At 40.6% G+C, this 26,896-nt stretch overlaps 2 protein-coding genes across 4 annotated transcripts in view; one reads left to right on the top strand and one right to left on the bottom strand.

Moving 5' to 3' along the window:
- Positions 1-10,262, top strand: mppe1 (metallophosphoesterase 1). Its single transcript, XM_020630425.3, has 9 exons — positions 1-593; positions 704-812; positions 2,499-2,602; positions 4,434-4,514; positions 5,014-5,122; positions 5,491-5,571; positions 7,990-8,112; positions 8,364-8,504; positions 9,137-10,262. Exons 1-9 carry the CDS (start codon positions 340-342, stop codon positions 9,320-9,322), a joined length of 1,188 nt encoding a protein of 395 aa, XP_020486081.1. The 5' UTR covers positions 1-339; the 3' UTR covers positions 9,323-10,262.
- A 1,998-nt stretch (positions 10,263-12,260) lies between these two features.
- LOC109980965 (guanine nucleotide-binding protein G(olf) subunit alpha) overlaps positions 12,261-26,896 on the bottom strand; it is a 49,801-nt gene continuing 35,165 nt past the window's right edge. For all 3 annotated transcript variants that reach the window (XM_020629567.3, XM_029275901.2, XM_029275893.2), the window contains exons 6-12: positions 19,042-19,096; positions 18,857-18,930; positions 17,307-17,365; positions 17,043-17,163; positions 16,254-16,384; positions 16,057-16,124; positions 12,261-14,882 (exon numbers count right to left, since the gene is read on the bottom strand). In XM_020629567.3, the coding sequence (XP_020485223.1) occupies positions 14,736-14,882; positions 16,057-16,124; positions 16,254-16,384; positions 17,043-17,163; positions 17,307-17,365; positions 18,857-18,930; positions 19,042-19,096 (655 nt within the window). In that variant the 3' untranslated portion in view covers positions 12,261-14,735. The remainder of the gene's footprint in view (positions 14,883-16,056; positions 16,125-16,253; positions 16,385-17,042; positions 17,164-17,306; positions 17,366-18,856; positions 18,931-19,041; positions 19,097-26,896) is intronic.

The following is a 26,896-nucleotide window of genomic DNA, read 5'->3' as shown; positions in this document are numbered from 1 at the left end:
AACATGTCCAGCTTGTCGGTGAGCTGAGAGGAGCGGAGCAGTGGTTGTGAAACAGAGGCATTGCTGCTGCCTTTGTCGGCTGTCTCTATTGCAGGGGACGATTTAAAAAAAAAACTTTTCATCTGCTATTTTAAATCACCTGGGACGTCAGGGAGTATTTTTTAGTGTTTTTTTTTCTTTCCTTCCCGACGCAGCCTCAGAGGAACTTGCCATGAGCATCACACGGCTGGAGACCTGAAGAGTCGCGGGTCTGCAGGAGGGAAAGAAGATGCCTCATGGACCGCTCCATCACCGCCAGTGCGCTAGTTCAGGGCATCCCAGCCGCCGAATAACAAAGAAATGCCGAGGTTTAGCGTCAGATGGATGGTGGCGGTGCTGTTGATTGCGGTGGTCGGCGGCTCTTTTTTCTTCTGCGAGTATCTCATCTACTTCCCCACCATCCTCAAGTGCGGCTGGCCGGAGAGCAGCCATGCGCGGGCCGGCGGAGAGGGCATCGACGGCCGGTCAGCGGACTCATCGGTCCGCGCCATGGTGCTGTCAGACACCCACCTCCTGGGAGCCGTGGGGGGACATTGGTTTGACAAGCTGAGGAGGTAATGTCATTCCTGCTCCCTTGTTTAGCTCTCTTCCATTGTCCCTCTGTGTTCAGTGATTTGTAAACAAAAACAACCTATGGGCTAAGGCTTACTTGTTGTCTCCAAAGGGAATGGCAGATGGAGAGGGCTTTCCAAACCGCGTTGTGGCTGCTCAGGCCTGAAATAGTGTTTATTCTCGGGGATATCTTCGACGAAGGCAAGTGGAGCTCACAGAAGGTAACACAGATCTCCCTTTCTTTCTCCTCATTGTCTGAAAAGCCACACTGCTTAGGAAGAGGAGGTGGTGGTGATGGGGGTGGTGGTGGTGGTCGTGGTGGTCGTGGTTGTTGATGATGCTTGTGAGGGAACAGTATGTGGATGCAGAGCAGAGGCAAGCACTCTTTTGTCATCACGAGCATCATCACCAACACCATCGTTTTGTTGTACCATCCAGGCCCAGGAGGCTGCAGGTTTTTGAGGAAAACACCACCAACAATAACAACAGCAGAAGTATAGCAGCCTCTATCCACTCTCAGCCATCCATGCTATATCCATCCTGCTTTTAGGTAGAAAGAAAAAAAATCCCCCCCCCCGGAATCCTCACACGTCTATTGCTGGATGTCAAGTGGGATAAATCAACTCAGATTTAAGAAAGAGGAAGTGTTGAGCAAGTGTGCCTCATGGAGGAGAAAAAAAAAAGCCCTCATTAAAAAATGAAACAGAGCTCGCAGACTGTAAAATCTCCACTAATCTACTTCATTCCCCCGTCAGCTTCCTTCTACAGTTTAACACTCGGTTGGCATCTCTTCTGTAATTTGTATTCTGTGGATTTATTGCAAGAGGAGGGAGTCAAATCCTGGAATATACAGACAGACAGAGACACACTGGAAGTAGGTCAGCAACAACAGAATGTTCTTTCTAGTTACAGATCGGTGTATTGATTCTTTTCTCGGATGACCAGTTTAAGGTCATTTTGACTTTGTGAAAATGATTCTCAAAATGCAAAATGACGTTTTGATTTATACCTGTTTTGTCTGAAACATGACCACAAACATAAAAAAATTGTTTCATTGTCCACCAGATACTTTCTTTATAAATCAATTAATCATGAGTTAAGCCTATGTAAAAAAAAGAAGTCATTTTTTTCTTAGAAAATGTGTCCACAACCCAAAGTTATTCATTTAAAGATTGAATAAAACACACAAAAAGCAGCTAATCCTCGGCTGATTTTGAAAGCGCATATATGTGGCATTGAGAAAGACTTCAGTTCACAATGAAAAATAGAGGTTAATTGACTTTTTGTTTTCAAAATGAAGAATTCACAGAGTGAAATGAAAGTATAGGCTGCATTTATATAAACTAATTATGTTCTCTTTTGATTATCTGTCTGTTCTATACATGCCATAAAACATCATCATCAACCCGTTTAAACCCCTACAAATGTCTTCAAATTGCACGTTTTATCTTAATAATCCATTTAAAAAAAAAAAAGATGAATCTTCCTCTAGAGCTTAAAACCAGAATATGTTTGCTATTTCTTCCCTGATAAATGACTTCAAAGAATAATCAATTCTGAAGATTACTGTACTCTAATCTTGAGTCAATCCACTAATTGTTTGGGTGCTAATTAGAATCAGCATCAGGGAGTCATTTGCAGACACATCAGTATGAAAAACATCATGTAAACCCACAACTGTGATGTAATTAAAGGTCTCCTGTGAGCTGCTTCAGTCCTGCAGGTGCACAATTGAATCTTGACTCTGAATCAAAGCAGCTCAGGCCAGCCACCCATGGGGGCTGCTGGGTGACCCTCTGAGATCCCATTAACTGGGATCATGAGCGCTCCTATGGGAGTTTGATCTTATTAAAGGCCTGTACAGAAACCTGCTTCAGCTGTGTTTGTGTTTGTCCTCTCTTCTGCAGCACTGGGAGGATGATGTGCGCCGCTTCCACAGGATGTTTAGACACACCACTGACACAGAACTGGTCGTACTGGTTGGGAACCACGACATCGGTTTCCATTATGAGTAAGGACATGCTTTAGAGGCTCATTGTGTGAGTGTGTTTATTGTTAATCCTTTGGTTTCATCTGATCAGGTAATAATGCAAGGAGGGAAGGACTCTGCTGAGAGTTTCATTTGTTGTTTACTGCCCTGATAACAGACTTCCAAAAGAGGACAAATGTCAATAAAAGCTACAGCTATTGCAGCAAAAATCAAACAAGCTCAAAGGGAACACACAGCATGACCCCTGGAAAACATGTAATTATGAGCCAAGTAGGAGAGATTTGACTAGAAATAGTTTTCAGTGAAAGCAGTCGTCACTCACTGCCATATGTCAAGGCAGCAAGTTTATTATTGATTTAGTATTTCTAGAAATATTGAGCAGACAAAAGAGATAAAATTAATAAATGAATGTTTCACTGATTTGAGGCGACTCCCTCTTAAAAAACGTATTTGCTGTAAATACTTTCTACAGGACCCAAATATGTTTTAATCCACCGCTGAAAGTTTTTTTAAACTACAGTGCCCATCTGTTTTAGGAGATTATTTACAAAGCAACCTTTTCATTGTTGACCCAGTTTGAGAGATTTATACCTTCAGTTAGCAGATTTTTTATCCACCGTCGGAAAGACAGGAATTGTTTTTTTTGCGTAGGTCTGGATGTATTAAGAACAGATTTATCTGTACCTGTGACCTAGGGATGAGTTTACATTCTACGATTAGATAACGAGTGCAGATTCACAAAAGGTGCAGTCAGTACATGGTTAGGAACATGACAGGATGAAAGGATGAATTGTAGAGCCTGAATTTAACTCAGCCAAAGAAAAAGGAAGTTAGATAAGTTCAGTAAATCCGCCACAAGTTTTCACAAAACCGGTTCATGAGTCATGAAAAGGGATGCGGATAGTGGTGTGTGTGTGTGTGTGTGTGTGTGTGTGTGTGTGTGTGTGTGTGTGTGTGTGTGTGTGTGTGTGTGTGTGTGTGTGTGTGTGTGTGTGTGTGTGTGTGTGTGTGTGTGTGTGTGTGTGTGTGTGTGCGTGCGTGCGTGCGTGCGTGTGTGCCACATCTCCTTTTCCACTTTTGGCATGAACAGTTTTCCGCTGTCTTTCGGCTTTCAGGCAAAGAAAAATCTGTGAATCTGTTTGTAAATTTTGCACTTTTTCTGCGAAAAGCCTGTCCCATTAGCATGTGGGATTTTTGTCAAATGGCACAGACACACCCACCGAACCTAAAATACACCTTCAGACACACCACACAGGATTGCAGACCTCCATGCCAAATGTCAACCTCTGAAACATGTGGCTACCAAAGAGTACAGGAACCTTTGATGACCATCCGAATGACAGAGAGCAACCTACAGTGTTGTCTGTTTCAACTTAAATCTGCAAAGTTGCACAACATAAAGCAATCTGACAAACAATACCCCTTTTAAGGCATCACTTCCCAGATTTTAATGAGGTCTTGATCCAACTTCATGGGGAATTTTGAGCCTGTATTTTTGTGGCTTTGTCAAATTGGATTGCATTCATTGCAGAGATGTTGCATTTATTGTGCTTGAAACGCTCTTTTTGTTGGAAACTTTTCCTGTTAATTTCTCAGGGGGAAGAAGCTGTGAAAGCAAATGCAGCGAGACGCATGAAATCCTCCTCCAGTTTAGTGCTTGATGTCTGTGATTCAGAAATGCAGGATTACGTCGACACGCAGCCGCTGCTCATGTTTGGGTTTATTTATTTGACTGGTGCAGAAGTGAGACGGCTCGCAGCTCTTATGTAACAGTGTGTGACAGACAGACGTGACAGGCTGAGCAGCATGGTTTTGTGTTTCAGCCTGATGAGCACGTTCTGTCTCTCTGCAGGATGGACTGGTTCAAGCTGCAGCGCTTCGAGAAGGTCTTCAACGCCTCCTCCACCCGGATCGTCACCAAAAAGGGAGTGAAGTGAGTGTCTGCAGGAGCATGAAACACAGAGGATGACCTGTGACACAGCTGCAGGGATGTGACTCAGCAGGCTGGAAGGTCACAGGTTTAATCCCTCTGAGTCAGTATGTGCCAAAAAACGGCTTTTTATATCAGACAACAGACAGGAAACTTCTCTAGAGATCTAGAATATCTGCTAGAGGTCAAAAAATGAAAAAACGTTTCTTTTTAACACTCATGCATTTAAGATATAAACTGATATCAGCATGCACCCACAACAACTGTCAACTACAAAAAGTCTCCTTCTGACTTTTCTTTACTAGAAAAACATGTGTGAGGATTATGATATGGAGAAAAAAAGAACTGTAATACAACGTGAGGATTTTACCGTACTAGCATATGAGACTAGCATAAAGGTGCTCTCTTAAGTATGTCCAAGTCTCCTCATGTGATCGATCTCTGCAGCCTCTCTGCAGATCTGAACGACAGAGTTACTGAGACGCTCTCCCATCTTCCACAGTTTTCTGCTGGTGAACAGCGTGGCCCTGCACGGTGACGGATGTCCTATCTGCCAGTCTGTGGAGAAGGAGCTGATCAAACTCTCCAGAGAACTCAACTGTTCCCTTCAGGTGGGAGGAAGACTTCCTGGAAGTCAGAAGCATATTTTCACACATGTTCACAAACAGCACTTCAAACACTCTCTGCTGTCGGCCATCACTAAGTACAAAAGTACAGAGCTGAGTGTGGAAGGAGAAAATGATTCTTAAATCCGAAGCTCAGTCTCATCTGGAGCAGGTGTTCTGTGCTTCTTCTTTTTTTTTTTATCACTGTGTGTTTGTGAGGCACATTGAAAGTCTGGGCTGTTCGCTTCTCTTCCTTCCTGCAAAAGACTTCTTGAAACAGAAGGATTGGAGAGATATGAAATGAAAAATGTTGGCTGATGTTGGAGGACACGGCAGCTGATGAATTCTTTATGTTGTGTTTTTTTTTTCTGCAGAACTCGCAGACGGGCAGCGCAGTGATGGACAGCTGCGAGGGCTCGCAGCTCTATCCTCCAACGCCCCCCATCATGCTGCAGGTAAACTATAGTTGCACTCTGTGTCTGTGTAAAGCTGGCACAGATCCACTCACTCTGCATCTGAAAGTCTTATTCAAACATTTACACACAGGGAGAACTGATGCTGCAGAACAGTCAGTTCAAGTTAAAGATACATTTGGATACACTTAAACTGTACTGGTCTGTACTGGTGTTGAAGTGTTCTTGCTGCAAAATGCATTCAACAGTGCTGTAGAAGTTTAAATGAGGTGGCTACCATCCAAAAATGTAACTTTTTAGCTTGAAATTCTATTGTTGTTCAGCCCCGGTATTTCCTCTTTGGAGATCTGTTACTGGGGTGTGGGTGTAGCTCAGCGGTTAGATCCTGTGCTCCATGTGCAGAGGCGACAGTCCCTCTGGCAGTCCTGGGTTTGACTCCGACTCTCGACATTTACTGCACGTCATCTTTCACTCTCTTGTCCCAATATTTCCTATCTCTCTTTACTCTCCTATCAATAACGGCTTAAAACGACCCAAATAATGTTCTAATACCAAACTGTACAAAGCCTCAGAGACAAGTACAAGTCCTGAAAAGTTCCTTCAGTTTCAATTTTTGTATAATCTGAAAAAATGTCTAAAGGTCTAAAAAGTTGGTTGAGGTTGAGCTTATTTTTTAACTATTTTAGGACTGCATGTTATTATTATGTTCATCAATGTGGATTATGTTCCTAATTCAAACGTAAAAGTAGTAAAACACAGACACTACAGACGGAAACAAGCATTACAGTACTTGTTCACATTAAATGTGCCCATATTTATATATTCTATTTAGACAGTTGAAAACATTTCAAACCCATTATTTCAAGTACTTATTGCGTAGACCATGATCTAACCGACTGATTTATTCACTACAGTCCTTTATCAAATGTCAAATGTTAGCTGGTTCTTAGTTCTCAAATCTGGTTTGTTGCAGCAGCTTTCTGTTCTTTACATTGTTGTTAATCGATCGCCTTTTATTCAATGTTAATCAATGAGCACATTTTTTGTTCTTTCACTTCTACATTAGAGCTCACATTGAGAGCATCTCTTTGCTGGTTGCTTTCAACACTTTACCTTGTTGAAATGAGTCGCCTCCATCTGGATCATCGACCTTAATATGTTACTAACCAAAACACTCAAACTGAGCTATAGAAACCCCAAAATGACTTTTCATAACACGCAGCTTAAATGAGGAGCAGCGAGCGAGCTGACACACAATCCATGTGAGACTCTGAGGCAGAGTGGAATAAGAGGATTTCTGTAATCTTAAACCTACAAAACTAGGAAAAAAGAGAAACACCAGAAAGGGGGTTAGAGAAAAGGTTGGTGACTCTTTAAGTGGCTCTACTGGTTTAAGTTTAATTTCAGTTTGTTTTAAATGAACAAATCAGCATTATGTTCAATCTTAATATGATTAATACTTTAACATTAAGTACTTAATACTTTTTTATTAAAGGTCATATTATCCTCCTTTTCAACCAGTTTGAATAAATCTCAGAGCTCGCATAAACATGTCTCTGATGTTTGTCTCTAAAAATCCACTCCAGTCCTGTATTTGATCATGCCTATAAACCCCTCTATTTCAGCCCTGCTCAGAACAGGCTGTTTCTGTGTCTGTAGCTTTAAATTCAAATGAGCTGTGTCTGGCCACGCCTCTCCTGAAGGGTTTGGGTGGCTTTGGCCTTCTTGCTCCATGTCCTATTGTTTACGGGAAGAAGGCAGACTCAGAGGGTAGAACAAACACCTAGCTGCGGGAGTGTCACCCACCTGGGGGAGGGGCTACTGCCCTTTGTGATGTTATAAAGGGAAATCTCCAAACGGCTTGTTTGAGCACACATTTTCTGATAAGTGGAGCAGGCAAAAGACGGAGAGGATGGACTTTCTCATAATGGGGGGGTTTGTGGACAGACTAGGGACAGGAGTGTTCAAAAGTGTATTTTGCATAATATGTGACCTTTGATATATCACAACATCATAAAATAATTTGATTGATACCAGTTTACAAAGCCCAAACAACGTCATATTATCACTTATTCCACTCCCTAGACAAGAATATCTAATTTAGAAATATATATTCAATGAAAGAAGCAGAAAGTGCTCACATCAGAGGCTTGAATCAGAAAAAAAAATGGTGTTCTTCATTGATAAATGGCAAAAAACTTAGCTTTCATTGTTAATACTGTCCATCATACTTCATTCATAAAACAAACGTATTAATTAATTAATTAATTAATTAATTAATTGATTTAATCGAGTGCTGACCCATGTGTGTGTGTGTAATTTTGTCTTAGCTGCCTATCTTTAGCACATCATTTGGCATTGCAGCACACACAACTCCTGCCAGAACCCAAACAGATTTTAAAAAATGAAATCATGAATTGGTGATCATTGTGTGTGTTTTTTTTTTTGTTTGTCCTGCAGCACTATCCTCTGTACAGAGTGAGCGACGCCAGCTGCTCAGGTCAGGATGCTGCACCTCCTGAAGAGCGACACCTGCTGTTCAGAGAGAAGTATGACGTGTTGTCTAAGGAGGCCTCACAGAGGGTGAGTGAGCACTCTGCAGTCTCATCACACTGCCTCGACTGCTCCCCCCCGTCCCCCTTCAGAGCTTCTGAAGCGGCTTAATCCAGTTAAAATACAGTCCAGTCGTCTGCTGTCAGTCAGTCCTGTGAGGAAACTGCAGATCATGACGAGGATGATGATGATGATGATGAAAACTGATGATGTAAGTGAGCAGCAACCGGTCCGTCTATGAAGCTGATCTCTCTCTCTCTCTCTCTCTCTGTCTCTCTCAGCTGCTGCAGTGGTTTAAGCCCCGCCTCATACTGAGTGGACACACCCACAGCGGATGTGAGGTTCTCCATGACAACAAGTACCCAGAAATCAGTGTGCCATCCTTCAGCTGGAGGAACAGAAACAACCCTAGCTTCATCCTGGTGAGTGACACCACCTCCACCAGAGAGTCTTTTCTATGTTATCCAGACAGAATGTAGCTATAAATGAAAGTAATAAATGACAGGGTCACACACCCCTGAGAGAACAGATGTAGCAGCCATTATTAAAACTTTTTCTCTTCTCCTGATCTTATTAGCATCCTTGCATGAATTCACTTCCTGCCAGAGGTCTTCATGTTTACTTTTTATTCTTACAGTCTCATGCTGCATGTGAATTAGAAAAAAAACAACAGAAAAGGACACTGCAGAATATCAAATCTTACCAAGTGTATTTGTCTCATTTCTAGTGAAAAATATCCCATTACACTTACAATAAGCCACTTTCCCTTGCGATGCCGAGTGCATCACGCTCATTTTGTTACTTTTCTTGAATTAAGAAAAACATCTCTCTCTTTTAGAAACTTAAAAAGTAAATGTTGCACTGCTGCACGGCTATCTTGAAATAATGAAATTAAGATGGACCACACAGGAAAGAATCAAATACAAGTTAGCATTTCTGACTTTTGGACGCCCTCTAGTGGCTGAGGGAGCTCATTGCAGTCAGCTTCATCTGCCTGCATGTAACACTGAATTTTACCCTGTTTTTAACCCCTTTACTCTCCCCTTCCCCCCAGGCATCGGTGTCCCCCAGCAGCTACTCTCTGTCCAAGTGTTTCCTGCCTGAGGAGAGCACGGTGATCGGGGTTTACTGCTCGGCCGGCGCCTGCATGCTGCTGCTCTTCCTCGCTCACTGTATGTGGATGAAAGGCCTGCTGCAGTGCCTCAGCCTCTGCCTGCTGGGCAAGCACAAGTCCCTGTGAACTACATTACCCAGAGTGCACCACGCTCCTGGCCTGAGCCATGACATGACTAGAGTTTGATAAATACTTGATGTGAGGATTTGCAAAGTGTGACGTTGTGTCCTCCACCTCTGAACGGGTCCAAAAATCTGTTTCCTAGACCTGGATTTGTTCGTCCAAATGTTTAGAGGCACTATGAAGGACTGGAGTTTATATTTGAGATGTTTTTAAAAGGACTCAACGTTTATTTCCTGCTGACATTGTGGATAATTATGTGAACATAGCCTTTGATCAGGGAGCAGAAGTGTGCCATATTGTTGTCAAAAATCATCCCTGGTGTTTGTTTGCTTAGGAATGCCAAAGGGGTGAAATTTTAGAAAAGTCAATCATCACTTATTTTATAAAACTGTTTTTAGTGGCATTGAATGAGCCAGATCAAACCAGAACACATGTAAATAGTACCTGTCCCTCGTCTGATTCAAGGTGGAGCAAAGTCAGATGTTGGTTTTCCGTCTCTTCACTCTCATGTTTGTGATCTGATGTGAACACTCACTTTCTGTTGTTGATGTCTGATAATCCATCCAGGTTTCTCGTTGTTTTTATGATGCATATCTTAGTATATTTATTGCTGACTTTATGTGCCAAATGTTTGTGAGGGTTTTTTGCCAAATGTTTATGATGAACTGTAAATATTAAATCAGAATCTTAAATTCTGTTTTTAGCGAGTCATGGTGTCAGCTAGAGGTCGATGTGCACAAAGTCCAATCACTCTATCACTTTATGGATGAGATAGTAAATGTCATGGGATGTTTAGAGTCTGAGAAAAAAAACAAAAAACCTGAAAGTGGTGGCATAAATTGGCACAACGTTGTGGTTATGAAATACATGAATGTGATTTGAACACAAATAAGTGTTTGCAAATGAAAAATTATGTCAAATAAAAAGAAAGTTTAAGAAGTAACATTCTTTGAAGCCGTCTCTCTGACACTGAGGTTCAACTGTCCTGTGAAGGGGAAGAAAAATGTACACATTATCCTAACTTTATAAAACCTTAAATCTCTTGTGAGGAACTTTTAGTTTGGGTTGACTTTGCTCACACCTCGACCCCGTGTGGAAAAAATGTTGCCTTTTATATCTTTGCTGATCTTTCCCTGTTCATGTGTAGTTAGTGTTTGCTGTTGAACTGCTCATTTGACACCTACCCTGCGGCCGCGTTTAAAGACTTTATAAATTACTACCGGTATATAGAAATAATCAATCTTTCAATCAATCAATCAATCAATCAATCAATCAGAAGTATCCTGAAAATTACAAAAACAAATGTCTTAACAGAAGTTTCAAAAACCTTTCACTCATCTTTCTTACTTTTTTGTGATTTTAATGTCTGTATCAGGTAAGTCTCTGTTGCACCAATAAGACTCCAGGGATCATCTTCATCAGGGGGCTATTTAGGCTGTGAGGGGCGTGAATATCAAAATAAAAGAAGATTATAGCATCATGATATATTTCTTTTTCTCATTATGACTCTTTGACATGTCACAGGAAAAGCACAGGTGTAAATGATCCTTTGGATGATTGCAGAATCTAATTGAGCTGCTTCATTATCTCTGAGCTCCATATTCTCTTCATTTGACACATATATGAGATTATGTTAAAATGGGGTGGGACTCCCATGGTAACACAATACGATGGATAAGATACAATATGAGGCTTACGTACAGTGATTCTGCGATGTTTGATAAACTACAAGGCAAGCTTATAATGACACATCACAATAACTGATTAGCTGAACAATATAAACTGTCCCTTATAATGTGAAGTGCAGGATTCACGTATTTATTCGCAGCAATTTGGTTTCAGTTCCACCTCTTTAACTTCTTTTCACACCTGTTCAAATGTTTCCACTGTTGTTGTCGTCTTCTTTTATTCTCATTCCAACTCGTGTTGTTTTTGGTTAACTAACTTCTGTGTACGTTTCAGTGAATATTCCTGAAGTGGGGACTGAAGCTGCCATGGAAAAATGTTTAAAATGCTGCATCTTTATTAAACTTAAAATATGGATATTTGGCACTCATGAGGCGATAACTGTATCAGATGAGTCAGAGAGAAGATATATTCCTTCCTCCTCATAAAAAGGGTTTTATGTTCTCAGCAATGGTTTCATAAAAAAGTCAAATCTGAAATGTAAATTTGTTAAAAAAACAACAACTATGTTCATAGTTTACAGATGTCATATTCTTTGAAACCTAAACCCCTTACATTTGCAGGCCAGATATTTTCCACCAATTAAGACTTCGATATCTCCACAGTGGCTGAACAGGATTTTACCATTAAAACAGGAATTTAAACACCCATTTCCATTTGAACCTTTAAAGATAGCCCAATCTGATCTCTGACCATGTTAGTGAACATGGAGCCTCTGGGAACATTTAGGTCACTCTTCTGGTTTACTGCGATTGTTTACTGTGACACTTACACTGAGTTCTCTTTTATGTTTGGAGTAATACCTGTGCTGCCCGTGCTGAATGAAAGGCCTGTATTTATACCAAAACAACACTGCAGAAACAGGTTCAGGAAACTGAATGTACCCAGAACTACTCACCCACATACACTCACTTTACATTAATCCCAATCAATGCTTTTAGCTTGACATTCTACTTTTAATATGCCTATGAGTTTTTTTTTTTTTTTTTGCTATGGATAATGTTTTAGCTTTGAGGTCATAAATGATGGTGTTTTAGTGCTGAGCTGCGTTTGGAAACAGTAGGACAATATTTCTACACACATTTCTAACACCACCCGTGACCTATGATCTATTGCATTAAATGTATATATGCACCTGACACCTTAAATTGAATCCAGAGCATGTTTCATCATACAAATACAGAAAGATGACTTTAGTGTGATAGGAGTAACAAATGTGGACACAATTGGACACCAAGATGGAAATAAAGCAAAGTCCTCTAATGTGCCTCTTTATTTAAAGAAAATAAAAATGTCATTTAATCATCCTCCTAGGCCAAACAAGGTATTTGCACCTCCAGTCAGTTCACTCTCTGTTGGGGATAGACGTGTACTGTAGCAGAAGAAAAGGCTGATGCTGTTTGTACAAGGAGAAGAGCTTGTCTTGTTGGGTGCTGCTCACACATTCATAGTGCCTGTGCCATCAGTGTGGCTCCAAAGGACCAAAGAATTACTAATATTGCACGCTCTCATTTATTCAACTCCATTCTAAACATGCTTTCCTATGTGTGTATGTATACATATTTACCGTATACATACATAGGTATGTACACCTAGGCACACACATAATTAAACATGTATAATTGTACATATATATTTATATAGACCTATAAATTTACATGTACATACATTTATAAAATTTTACACACACGTCGCACGCTCGCCCTCTCACACACGCACACACACAATGCGTCTGTGAGTCTATGTTTGTTTTATGTACACATGCGCACAGGCACGCACATCAGTACAGATCTCAGACACACTTCATATCGAAAAAACGTTGGTTCCTATTAAAACAACACCAGGTTGCAATTTGGACACTTTAAATGGATTTCCAATGTTTGTTTAAAGCTGTGAATTCAAAAAAAAGAAAAAAAAGAAGAAAGAAATTAAAAGGAGGAAAAAATAAAACCAACAAAATACAAAAGGCATGGCGCTGCAACATCTGGTCTTCACTGCAGGTAAGTGGTTAATTTGCATAATGTATACAGGTTTTTAGGATTTTTTCCCTATTTTTTATTTTTTACTAAACAGCATTTCCTCTTTTTTTATAAACCAGAAAAAACTAAACTCTACAGAGAAAGTCCTCTACCCGCAGTCTTCCGCTGCTGATAGAGATTGACATCAAGCTGTACAGCGCAGTCAAAAACATACTTACATCTGAGCTCATTTACAGGTACAGCCATAATCAAGGCACAAAGATCTACAAGTAGATTTGTTTTTCTTTCAATTAAGTTGTACAAAATAATATTACATTTTACAGTCTGTACAGGATAATTCAACCTTGCACAGTGTACAAGTTAACAAAAAAAAAAAAAAAAAGGAACAATACATTTCTCTCTCCCGTCCCCCTCCCTCCCCTCCCATCAGTATCTCTACGCTAAAAGGATGGTTTGTGTGGGAAAAAAAGGAGGCGGGTCCGAGTCCGTGGAGGCAGCAGGGCTAAGGTGCAGAGAGCTCAGTCCCTTTTCCTTCATTTCAAATCCTTCTTTGTGTCGTTGTGTTTCCTGCCCCACTTCTCCCACTTTTTTTGAAATCTTTCGCGCCACACGTCTCTCGGATGCTCGGTGCACCCTGCAGCTCGGCAAGCTAACATCGTGACAGGGTAATAAATATTGTGATGCTACATTGTGTGTATGCTTCCTCTGGAGAAAAAAAAAAAAAAAAAAAAAAACAACAGAAAAAAAATGTTATTAAGGAACCTGATGCAAAGTGCATTTATCTCTTCATCCACTCGGCTCCCCTCCATACGCTCCTGGCCGTCTCTCTGGTTTTGGCGCCGTCCAGTCGACGTCCATGCGGAGACAAGAAGCGGGTCAGAGGGGCCAAAGGGAAAAAAAAAAAAAGAAAAAAAAAGTAGAAGGGACAAAGGTCATGGTGGTGATGCCAGCTTAAACCAGCAGGCGACATGAACTTCAACACACACACACACACACACACACACACACACACACACACACACACACACACACACACACACACACACACACACACACACACACACACACACACACACACACACACACACACACACACACACACACACACACACACACACACACACACACACACACACACACACACACACACACACACACACACACACACACACACACACACACGTTCGCTCACATGGCATTCCTCCTTCTCTTCATCACACACACACACACACACACACACACACACACACACACACACATTAACACACACACACACATTGCCTCTACACTGAGGTCCTGTAGGTGTGTTTTAATGTTTCAACACCCACCAGTCCAGGTCCAACAACGAAGCCAAAAATCAGAGGAAAACAAAGGGGAAAAAAGGAGGTAGCCCAAGGCTTAGTGGAATGACAAAAATCAAGGCATTCAAAAGGATTAAAAGAAAAAACTTAGCGGCACGCACTGACTTTGTTCCCCAAAACTTCCTTTCACATGGGCGAAATGGGCATGAATCTGTCTCAGAGAAAAAATAACAAGTACAAAAAGCTAAGAAGTTAAGAAGAGGAAGAGGATTTGACACACTTCAGTAGTACTTCATAGTCCTCAACAGGAGGGGTGGTAAGGGGTCTCTTTGGGGAAGGGGAGGGGGGTGAGGGAGGAGGAGGAGGAGGAGGAGGAGGAGGAGGAAGGGTTCGCCAAGGATGCAGAATGGTGGAGAAAAAACACAGAAGGCTGACGGAGGCGGTCTCCCATCACAAGAGTTCATACTGCCGCAGGTGCATTCTCTGGATGATGTCCCGGCAGTCGTTGAACACCCGCCGGATGTTCTCTGTGTCCACAGCACAGGTGAAGTGGGGGTAGCAGTAGTGTCTGCCGTCGCCGCTCGCAGTGCTGATCCGCTGAGGGGGGAGACACAGAAGGAAGAGAGGACGGGCCACACGTGTGAACACAAAGGTCTGAATTTTCACCCTGAGAATTGTTCCTACCACACCCTAAGTAAAAAAAAATCTAGGTTTAGACCACTATGAACGAGTGGCAGGGGTGATGACGTTTACTTCATGGCACAATGCAGGACTGCTGCCGTCTTTTTGCATGTAATGAAGCCGCTCTGAACTCTTTTCTGCCTGTTCTTCTCCACTCTTTTTTGTTACTGTAAATACTTTTTTTAAAATTTTACCCACCACTGTTCTTAGTAGACACTCAGGTAAAGCCCTGTGTCCACATAGCAGTTTTTCTGTGCAGAAAAGCGCTGGCTGTGCGCTCACGAGCTCTTTTATGTGTGCTTGTATCCGTCCTGACTTTGACCACATTCTGGTAACAACGGCCGCTGTATGACCTACACTGCTCCGTTCCTTTTTACTACATGTCTTAGATTTAATATCATTTTTTCTCCAGCGGACATTGAGCAAAGAGGATGTGGGTACAAGACACAATCTGTTGGCGGCAAAAATATGTGGGAATATCATACATTTGGAAAAGAGCACAGGCGACATCAGTGGCTTTCTCAAAAGTTGAAAGATTTTCAACTTGTGCGCTCAGATTTGCCGCAAAAAAACAGGCGGAGCGATCAGTAAAGGGATTCTGGGCCCTGCACTTTTTCTCTGGGCGACCACCTGCTGCTGCAAACGCTCTCTCCTCATTGAAAAGGAAAAAGATGCTGGCGCTCAGAAAAAAACACTATGTTGAGCCTAAAGGACTCATTTTAAGTTTAAGACGACTTATAGGACCACAAACATTGGCTCACATATTTAAAGGAATAGCTCAACTGCCCCAAACAAATAAATAAAAAATACACCAGGCCTACATTAGAAAAAAACTCTACTAGTATTAAGATATATAACTGGGGTCAGAATTATTTTATCACAAGACAAAATATAAGCTTAGTGTTAATACTACAGAACTAAAACTACAGCTGATTAAAGCTCCTGTGATTTTGCCCCCTCCCCGTGGACAAAGCGATACGACTTATCTCTTTGCTGATTCCATCGTATACATGTGTAAGAAACGTTCATTATGTCAATTCTTTGACTCCAACTGACTTCACACTGCCCAGACTTGCAGCGACATACTTACAAGAAACTCGTCTCGAATGAAGAACTTAGCTCTTGTCACTCTTGGGTCCTCGCCGGGTTCAGGAGTTGCTTTAAAAAAAACAAAAAACAGATTCACTATCAGAAACAATAACAACAACAACAACAACAACAACAACAACCAACAGAAACTTTGACGGAACGAAAGTTTTGAAGTTCTTCTTAGTGAAAGGCACAGACCTTCATTTGGTATGGTGTAGCGAGCATATTCAGGGAAGTAGTCTTCAATTTTGGATTTTCCAGCTAGTACTTTCTCAGCCAGCATGTCCTGCTTGTTCAGGAATAATATGACCGATATAGTGCGTAACCATCTGGAAAAAAACAAACACAAAAACAACATTAAGGAGGCTTCATGTTAACAATGTATGAAGCCTTGCTGAGTCAGAGATGCCTTAGATAAAGCATCGCTACACTCAGAGAGTTTCCTTCATGGGAGGGGTGACATGAAATAGATTAGAGGTTTGGCACATGACAGCTCTCTCCACCTTACGTACTGTTCAACAGATTTTTTTATGTTGTTTATTTTGTATTTGTAAAGTCCTTTGTAACTTTCTTATTTTACAGCTACAGAAATGTTCATTTCACTGATTATGGTTGGACAAAAAAAAAAGAGCTTTGAAAGTTATTTGATCAATTTCAGTGTTTTGAAGCCTTTTGTCCTTGTCACTCTGCATTTCTTAAATCTCTGCAGTCAAGGTGGAGGATTAAATGTTACATGTGACAATCGTTTGAAAAGGAAAAAGGAGAACAGTAACTATGGTTACAAATAAAAATGATTCTTTTTGCGTCAAGTATAAGAGATGAGATTTAAATGATCAATCAGTGTAGGAGCACAAAAAGTATGAGGAGTGGGACATTAGGACAAGAAAGAAGCTGCACAGATTAGAAAATCCTCCAGGTCGTCAGATGCAGCTCCAGTCGAAAGAAAGTAACCGCTGGGCTCAAACTTCATTCATGTGTCAGACTCACCTGTTGTTCCAAATACTGCGGAAGAGATCCAGGGCTTCCCGTAGCCGGTTGGTGTTGTTGTCTTCCCTTATTACCATGTTGTAGCTGCTGCTGGCCACCACGAAGATGATAGCAGTGACGTCTGTGAGGAGAGCAGAGGAAATACATCAGGAGTGTGTAGGAACAAGCCATAAAGAAAAGGTAACGTGATGCTACAGAAAAGAAGTACGGCACGGTTATTTTACAGAAGAACAAGTAGAAGAAGAAAAGAAAGGTAAATCTCACCGTTAAAGCACTGGATCCATTTTCTCCTTTCATCTCTCTGGCCTCCAACATCAAACATGCTATGGAGGAGACAGAATTCTGGGTCAGAACAGACACAGCAACACACTCACTTCCGCCCAGTTAGATACACATGCTATGCTACAGTTCGCTATCTTGAGAATATTTAGCCTCCAGTTATATATACAAGTCATCACCAATGCATGTAAAGATGCACATTTTTAGACCATCGATGAAGAACTCTTATCTCTATTGACACTGATCTGCCTTGCAAAAAGAGATCCTGTATTTTAAAGTCTGGACACATATGTAATCAGTTACATGTGAAAAACAGAGTTATTTGTACCCTGTTCAACCCTGGCTGGGTGGAAATCATCAAAGTTGAATAATGAAAAATGCACACCCAAAGGGAAGTCATGTCCCAGAGTTTTCACATCAATCATTCAGGATGATATAATTTGATACAAAGGCCTGTTTCAGACGGTAGAATAAGTCTGTTGTGTCCGTGACTGTGGAAATGGGTCATCTCTTCTGACATCATCAAAGCAGTTACAAAACATTTACTCCTTACTTTGACTGGCTGTTCTTTTAACTGCAAAGCGCCGGTAAATGACTCTCGACTTACTCAGAAATCACACCAGTTGGCCACAGGGAGTCTTTCTACCTCTAGGCACTGAGATGACGTTTTTTTCCCTCAGCTTTCTGCCGCCGAGCTTGTCGGAGTTCGGCGTTTTGTTCTTTGTAATTACAGGCTCTTAACACGAGGCCATGGTAAATATAGCAATAACACCCAAGAGGGAATTCTTAACTGGGATTGTTTGTGCATAAATGATGCAAGAAGTAGCCACGATCAACAGTTCTCTTAAGAGCGCATCCCCCTCCGTCATATTTGGTGGTATTTTGGTCCCAGAATGGTGGAAAAAGCCCAAGGAGCTCAGTTTTTCAGGAACGAATGAAAGAGTAAGCATAAGTAGTTGAACATGAAAGCACTGATTGGAGAGAGGACATTTCCTTATATGGTCGTTTGATATATTTCCGTTGTTAAGTGAACACTATTGGGGCAGCAAACTGAGTTCCTTGTATGGTTAACACTTATTTGGTTCTTAAAATGTAGTTTCATGAACATGAAAAACTGGACTGATTTTTTAAGGTGATTACTTCGTATTTTGGTTGACCTATCTTATCTGTGTTTAATTAATGGGTAAAGTGGGATTTCCTGTGTTTGAAAATAAGCATAAATGTAATTCAAGTAACTGAACTGATACAAATCAAAAAACACTTGAGGGCAAGATGCCTGGCTCTGAAAACATCTGATTACTAATGTCTGTAGTTTGTCTTTTCAGGGAATATGGAAACATATACTTCAGTTGTAAACAAGCAGTTTCTTAGTTTCCTAAAAGGTGATAACCTCCTTTCCATGAATTACTGGAAAGGCTGAGGAAAACATTTGTATATTACAAGGAATAGGATGTCGAATATAAATATATAGATAAGTGGTGGGAACATGCCTTCATCATGTGTTTCAATCTGAATAAAAGATGAGCAAGACTTACTGAAAGTTCACTTTGTCTACTTGGAACCTCGTCTCAAAAATCCCTGAAGTTAACACTCGGCAGCGTAGCAGGTCCTGTAAAAAACACAGACAGGATACATACAGTTCAGTAAAGGGTCCGGCAAGCTGGCTTTAGGAAGTAATTTATAAACTATAAAAACTGAGCACATTAATGAGAGGACTGACCTGGTCTGTGGGTGTGTAGTCGTTCTGTCTTACAGAGTCAATTCTGTCCAGGAAACTGCAAAAAAAAAAGAAATAGAGCCAAGGTTAGATTTTGCACCGAGGTTATTTATTCCAGTTCTATGGGCTGCAGAAAACAAATTCAACGACAAACTCACAGCATAAATACTGATTTAAAAAAAAAAAAATACTGAATCCAACCAAACAAAATACCAAACAGAGAACCAGAGCTTTTCTTACAGAGAGAATCAGGGCCACGTTCAGGCTACACTAATCCAATCACAGTTTCATCCATCTATTTAAATCTATTTAAAGAAGCTGTTCAAACAAACAACAGTTGTATCAGTTCTTAAAGATATTAGATTCGCTGCATCAGCTAAAACAGTTGTGAGCCACTCAGGATGCTGCAGATGGAGGCCGCCATGTCTGAGTCACTGTAGAGGTTTAGCAGGCCGGTGTTATGGCAGCTTGTTGCCACAAGAGGGCAGGGCTGCTAAGTCTGGGCTATTTTGGTCGTCTCTAACCAGAGTGATTACATAAGGCGGTTATTGTGGAGGTTAGGCAGCTTGCTGTTGCTGTCTCTTCACTACAAAAAGAGCATGTGCAGCAGCAGCAGCAGCAGCCGGGCCCCTCTGAGCCACAGCCGGCTCAGGACACCAAGAGTCGGGGGACAGACAGTCTCACAGATCCCATGATGATCTGCATCACATCATTTATAGACTCCAGCTATGCTGATTGAGGGGTCAAAATATTCTTAGACTTAATAAACAAAGGTCCATTCAGACAGTGAAAACTTAACATCATAGAAGTACATCATTATGCAAAAATATCAAGTTTTCCATCTGGGCCAATATATTGCCAATGTTTTTTCCCATTTATCTGGAACTGATCATTAAGGTCTCTCCCTGCATAAATATGCATTGCGCCTTGTTACCTGGACTGACCTACAACAGAAGCAAAAGTGGGACACACCAGAGTTGAAAACTAAGATGTGAAACATTTTATTCCATATAAAAAAGAGCTTAATGGTTAATGGTTAGAGGTAGCAGCAAGGAGGTACACCCCTCTTATGCCCCTTCATCCATTCTGTCATTACTCATCAAAAACTGCAAAACAACTATGTTGTATTAAGTTACCTCATTATGATAAGAAATATTAGCAGCAGCCTTATTTGTTACAAAGTCATTCATATCTCTATATCTCATACAGACAAAATCAATCTTATCAATACTCTGTACTGATATAATTGTATTGTCCAGACTTTTTTTAATGACAGCTAATTCAGTAAAAGATACAGCAGAGAAACAGTGTGACATGTGATTCTGGAGGTTACCCAGCATAAAGGTTCAGTTTGTGAGTTAGTCCAGCATGTATGACACAAATGTGGACCAAACAGCCCGTCTCACCATCCTTCATCGTCCACCCAAACTGTCTGAGTCTCTGGGGTGTCACAAGACATCCATGCTGGCTTCAGCATACCACAAACCTGATGCTCAAGAGATAAGCAGCCCGAGCTAAGAGTTTCTTGGTTTGTTTTAGCCAAGGATCAGGTTGGCAGTTTGTTTTTTTAATTCAAGCCAAAAGTAGCACCCCGCACACACTCCAACGTAGAACTAAATAAAATAGAACGAATGCTCTGTTATGAAGCGTTAGATAACAGAGACGGCCCTAATGTGCTATGACAACAATGTTTTCACCACACCGATTTATTTCTTCTGCACGCAGTCCTCACAAAAAGGAGAAGTACGGCTATTTCTGAAAGAGCTTTACACTTTCTCACACAAGAGTCCAAATCAAGTCTATGTCTCTCCTGTATCTCCAGATCAAACACACAGTATAGAGACAGGAAGGGAGTAACTGATCATCAGGATATGTTATGTCAAATCTTTATTGGGTACCATGGGTGCTGTTTTTAAGATATCATAAAATGACATATGCAACCTCAAAAACTGCTTCTTTATTATTTTAGTGCTCAATAAACCCTTTACTTATTAACTTGACCAGGTATGTGTGCCAGAGGTAAAACCAGTCTGATTAAATCCCAGTGTAGTCCACACCTTGTCTTTGACTCACAACTTCACCTTTTGACTGTTCACTGGTTTGTTATGCAAGAAAGTAAACTGAAGGACCTTTTAGACTTTCAACTTTCTCTGTTCTCTGACCTCTGTGAAAACACCTTCAACCTGAACTTTATAAACTAAAGAGGCCCGAGGGGGTGAAACTATAGATGTATCACACGAAAGAAGACAAGGTAAGAATACAAAAAGAATATATTCTGTCTACCACCTACAGTAGATTCAACTCATTGTGACATAATAACTGTTTCTACTAACTATAGAGGGCAGTAATTCCCACCAGCCAGTTGATAGCAACCAAAAGAAGTAGAAAAGGAACAAGACTAGAAGTTGATGTAAACGACGCAGGTAAACAAAGCAAACAATGCAGGTGAACAATACTAATCTGTAATGAGGTCAGAAATTATTTTTAAAATGTGTGTTTGGCTTCAGAGGAGTTGTTTTCCTGCAATGAATGTGTACAAATTAGACTTATTTTATGCACCAGTATGTAAAACTGCATGAGCACATTTTTCCTGTTGGATTGAGGCCTGTGGATAATGGCCATGCTTTCAGATCACTTTTGATGCAGTCAGATGTTACCCAGCATAGAGCTAAAGCTGAAGCTAGCTTTCAGCTACCCTCAGATCAATCCTTTAGATTCACGGACAAAATGCAAACACAGGCTTTGTGTAACACATGAAGGACAGCAGATAGACATCAAAACTGCTGAAGTTAAAGTTAAAGCTAATATGCACTTTTAATTTTTTTGTTTATTAACTGCAATACATATTAATATCACAATATTAAACAATGTCATGGCATGTTCTTCTCATACGGTGCAGGGCAGGCCTACACACCCTATTTTACCCCCCAACAATAATGAGTCCACTGATTTTCTTGACAAATCATTCGATGAATCACAGTGATGTCATCAAGCTGCTCATAATATCAGATAATACCTTACAGACATTAAGCCTTTTATCAAATGAAATAAGAAGAAGCAGCACATTTATACCTTAGCGACTGAGCTTAAGAAAAGTTTGGTAATTGGTCAATATAATTTCTTAGAGGTCAACTGAATGATTAGTTGATCACCGTTTGTAACTCTACTAAACATAAAGAGTGCATTTTAATGATAAATTAATGTTAAACAGTGTTTACTAAAAAAGGAAAATTGATATGAAAAGACAGATCTTAAGTTTTACTTCACAGCCCATATTTAACAAATAACATACATACTTGAAATTGAGTTTCACTCACAAACAGATCTCACCCTGAGCAGACACACACTCACATACACACACAAAAACCTTCAGCTTTTGCCCCATCACTGCAACAATGTGGGAGTATTTTTAGTCAGCCTTCCTTGCAGAAACAGAGCTAGGTTATAATTACTGAGCTCTTTCTGACTGCCATGTGACTGAAAAAAAAACTATCGATGGAGAACTGGAGAGCCAAATATAGTCGTCATATCCAGTGAGGAAAATAAAAAAGAACAAGGGATAAACTAAATAAATAAAATTAGCGACAGGCCTTTCAGGTAGTGTTTTATCAAAAGGTTTGGCTGCAGTTTTACAGTCCTGGTCGGGTGCTGCAAATAGAAAAGCTGGGGTTCAGGCTTAAGGAAATTTGTGGTGTTGTGTGTTGGTCTGCTCGTATTTCTTCCCACAACTGTTCTGATGTGGTCATTTTGAAAACTTCTGGATTTGAAGCTTCATGCCAGCAAGTTTTTGTACTTTGTTTTAGTATGGGTAGAGTATTTATTTCAAATGGCAGTGTTAAAAAAGTGAACACGTACACTTAGGATACTTTAGAGAACTGAAGTGAAGTTGATCTAAAAAAGATCATTATAATTCTAAATATCAGTAATACAACATTTCAACAATAGTTGTACTATGATATATTTAATTCATGAACAACATTTTATACTTTAACTAGACCTGCACGCTATAATAAAAATATGCCATGTGAAATGACAATTCAATATTTTGTTAACAACATGAACACATTTCAAAGAATGCATGTTAGCTATAACTCACACTTTATAAGTCTATCTGCTGTTCTTCATGTTTTACACATCACCTGTGTATTTGCAGCATGTCCCTCCTCAATCCAAATCAAATCCAAAAGGCCTTTTCCCTTCACATAAATTGGCAGCGATTAATCTGAGGGTGTCTACTAGCTAACTTGAACTTCATCTGCCTGCATCAGATGATGTGATGAATGGACGTTATATTCAGGCCTCTATTCCAACAGGTGAAATGTCTGCATGATGATTGAGAAAGCACGGCTTGTGTATGTACAATAATGTTTCTAATTGAATTCAGAATTTTGAGTTTACTTAATGCTCAAATCATGATAAAGATTACATTGATTATTAATTGTCCTGACGTGCTCTCAACTGTAACTGAAATAATAAACGGCACCAGGTTCATTTTGGGGCTTTTTCTTTGTTGGGAGATATTTGTCAACAGTTGCAAGAAGCAAGCGGACCTCGTGAAGACTTTTTCAGTTATGAGGTTGTTTTTTCTGTATTAGTAACACATCAAGTGGCACTTTACTGAACCTCTATTTTTTTCGCCAAAAAAAGAACTTGCACTGGTCATGTGGTACTTGCCTGAAAAAAAAGTGTTTTCAAAGGGGGTATTTTATCAAAACACTTTCAGAAACACTGGTGTGGGGCCATTAATAACATTTTGGGAAGGTCTGTGCTTTGTTTTTCCACTTAAACATGATAAAATCACATAAAACCAGCATTCATTTTAAATGTAATAAGCCTTCCAATTTTTCATGGCAGGTTGTTTTGTTAATAAGCCAGTTGAATTAACAGAAACAAAATTCCACTACTATCTTGTCTATTACAGTCCCCCTGTTTCTGTCTGCAGGGCTGAGTCGTCTCTGTATTTAGCCAAAACACATTGTACTCGTCCTGCAGGCCAGTCTGTGTTGCTATGTATAGCCTTTGTTTTAGACAGTATCACTTGACTTGGCCCGTGTCTCTGTGTGTCACTGGCCTCATCTTTACATAAAAAACGAGCATACAAGCATAAAGACACACACACACACACGCACACGCACACGCACACGCACACGCACACGCACACGCACACGCACACGCACACGCACACAAGCAGTGAACAAGAACCAGTTTTGCACATGGGCAAAAAAAAGTAAAATTTTCTGCAACAACGCTGGAACGAAGTCTGTCAAAGAAATAAAAAAGAAAAAGTCCCCTCTAACACACAGGCAACCTTCACACCAGCCAACAGCGCCCAGCTTCATGTGCTCATTTGATAATTGGGTTGACTTTTTACAAATAGTGGACCATCTTTAATTAGCAGTGCACAGAATCCGATCAATAGTTTCCATATTTTGAGCCGCTCAGGCCAGCATAATGGACTTTCACTTTAGACTCCAACTGACCAATGACAGCACTTTGAAACTCACTGCTAGACACGTCAGCAACCACAGCAACACACTGTCTACGACTCGGAAAGCTTCATTTCAATGCTTTGGTATGCACATACTTTTCTTTGTCACGTACCTTCAATATGCAAAAGGAGCAATGTTCAACTTTCTTTTTTTTTTTTTATGATAATGATACCTTATACTTGATTTAAATTGTATAGCATCTGTTTTAAAGTGCATTCATTTGTCTTGTTTGGCACTTGAAGCTGCATGTCTTTGATTAAAGGTGCTATACAAATAAAGCTTATTTTTGAACATTATTATTAATGAAGAGATAGAGCATCACCCTTATTTACTCATGGTTCATTGACGGAGAATTGTCACCAAACAGCATCAATGGAAAACACTTCATGACAAACTAACTAATATCCATGAAGTGCAGAAGCTTGTTGCTAAACTTGACACTAAACAAATAGACTTCAAACTAAAACAACAAAAAGGTTTTCAAATCTTGGATAAAGGGCCGCACAGAACAAAAACTGTATATGAATCTTATAAAAAATTTAAATTAAGTGCAATACAACTTCTCAGAAGCCAAATATATTCTGTTTTCAAAAAAATAAAAGAAGATTAACACTGGAGAAGCTGGAACAAAATTGTTCCGATTAAATCCTCCCTCCATGAATGTATGAGTTCAATGACCATTCATTCCTTACACTTCAAGTCTATCCACATATGATCACATTTTTACTTTTCCATCATGTCTGACCTTTCTTCAATTCCAAAATACATCCAGATATCCAACAAAACATCAGCTGCAGAACACAACTTTTGACAGAACAGCTGTTTCATTACGGCACACTGAGATGTGTGTGCAGCAGCAGCAGCAGGCGGAGAGAGTGAAGGTGGAGCTGTGCAGGATCCCGGTCACCTGGTGGAAAGATCTGAGCCCCGGGTTCAACTCATCCATCCAAACAGGAACACTGTGCAGTTTGGGAGATGGATCTGAAACTAGACAAATCCATCAACAGCTCAGTGGGTACTTCCTAAATATAGGAGCAAGAACAGGAGACACTCCTGAAAGTCAAACCAAATCTTGTGTAAACAACAGCGCCTGCTTTATCTCAAGGCTGCAAAATTGCCTTCCAGGGCCGCATCAAGTCGAGGTTTTGAAAGGTGTTGTATAAAAATGTAAAATACATTGTAACGCTCTTTTGTCTCTGCTTAGTGTCTACCGCTACATTACCTTGGCTTAAAATAGACTCGGCCCTAAAAATTCAAGCTACAATGGAAAAATGGCGGCTCTTTCGGGTCCATGAGGAGCTCTCAGTACAGTTCTCATAGTTAAATCGACTCATGGCTTGCTCTAAATAATACTGAAGCCCAACATCGATGCATTATCTGTCAGCTACTAAATTAGTCTGCACCAAAAATAGAAAAAGCAAGTAAAAATAGTCTAATCAACAATATCGAGCAGGTTTGAATTCTCTCGGCCGTAAACAACCACAGCCCTCCATGTCGGATTAGATGTTCCATTTGGAAGTCGACCAGTGACCCATTGAAAATGAGCTTTTCCTCTTTTCTCCTAATCAAGTCAATAACCAATGACTAATATCAGACAAGGAGACTTTACATTATCAGTGTAGTTTGCATACGCCTAAACATAGCCATGGTGCTAAAGAAGGCAAAATGATCCATGTAAAAAGCCAAAATCCTCTCTATTCTTATTTAACATTTATACGTCTCTGCTTGAAATCCAGGAAACAGATCTCCAGCAGTTGAGGCCTGTGTGCTGTTTGTGTAGTTCACAATCTGGCCTCTGGGTGGCATCCCTCCGCTCCTGCTGCACACAGCCTCTCTCTTCCTCACTGACCCTGCCTGCTTTTAGCAGCTGGGTTCCCATGGCAACCCCAGTCAGTCCATACCACTCCTCTCTTCCTCTCTCCCTCTCTCACTGTCTCTTCCTAAGCCAGGCCACACTTACATCTCTCCATTCCCAGACTCTCCCATACATCAACACAAAGCAGGAGGGTGCTCTGTGCTAGCTTTCTGCACGGTATGTGTGTCATTGTGCGCATGTCAGCGTGTGTGTGTGTCTGTGTGTGTGTGTGTGAGTGTTTTAGTTAGTATGTTTGACAGCTTATGTTAAAGTGTGTCTCAAGCTCAAGTTCTGGAAAGACGAGGAGGAGTGTTATTTGTCGTGTGCACTAAGTTTCTGTGTTCTACAGACATTTCCTGTCAGATGCAGAGCTGGTAGTGATGAATTAAATGCACAAATGACTGGTAAGGTATTTGCAAGTCATGGAGCAGTCAAAAGCAGCCCTTTGAAGTGGGCCTGGTCACATTTATACACAAAAGGAAATGACACTTTTTAGCAAAGTGGAGACTTAAGA

The sequence above is a fragment of the Labrus bergylta genome, chromosome 4 (genome assembly GCF_963930695.1).
Source record: "Labrus bergylta chromosome 4, fLabBer1.1, whole genome shotgun sequence".
In the NCBI taxonomy this organism is placed as follows: Eukaryota; Metazoa; Chordata; class Actinopteri; order Labriformes; family Labridae; genus Labrus; species Labrus bergylta.
Note: the sequence above shows the minus strand (reverse complement) of the source record. Positions and strands in the feature narration are given on the sequence as shown.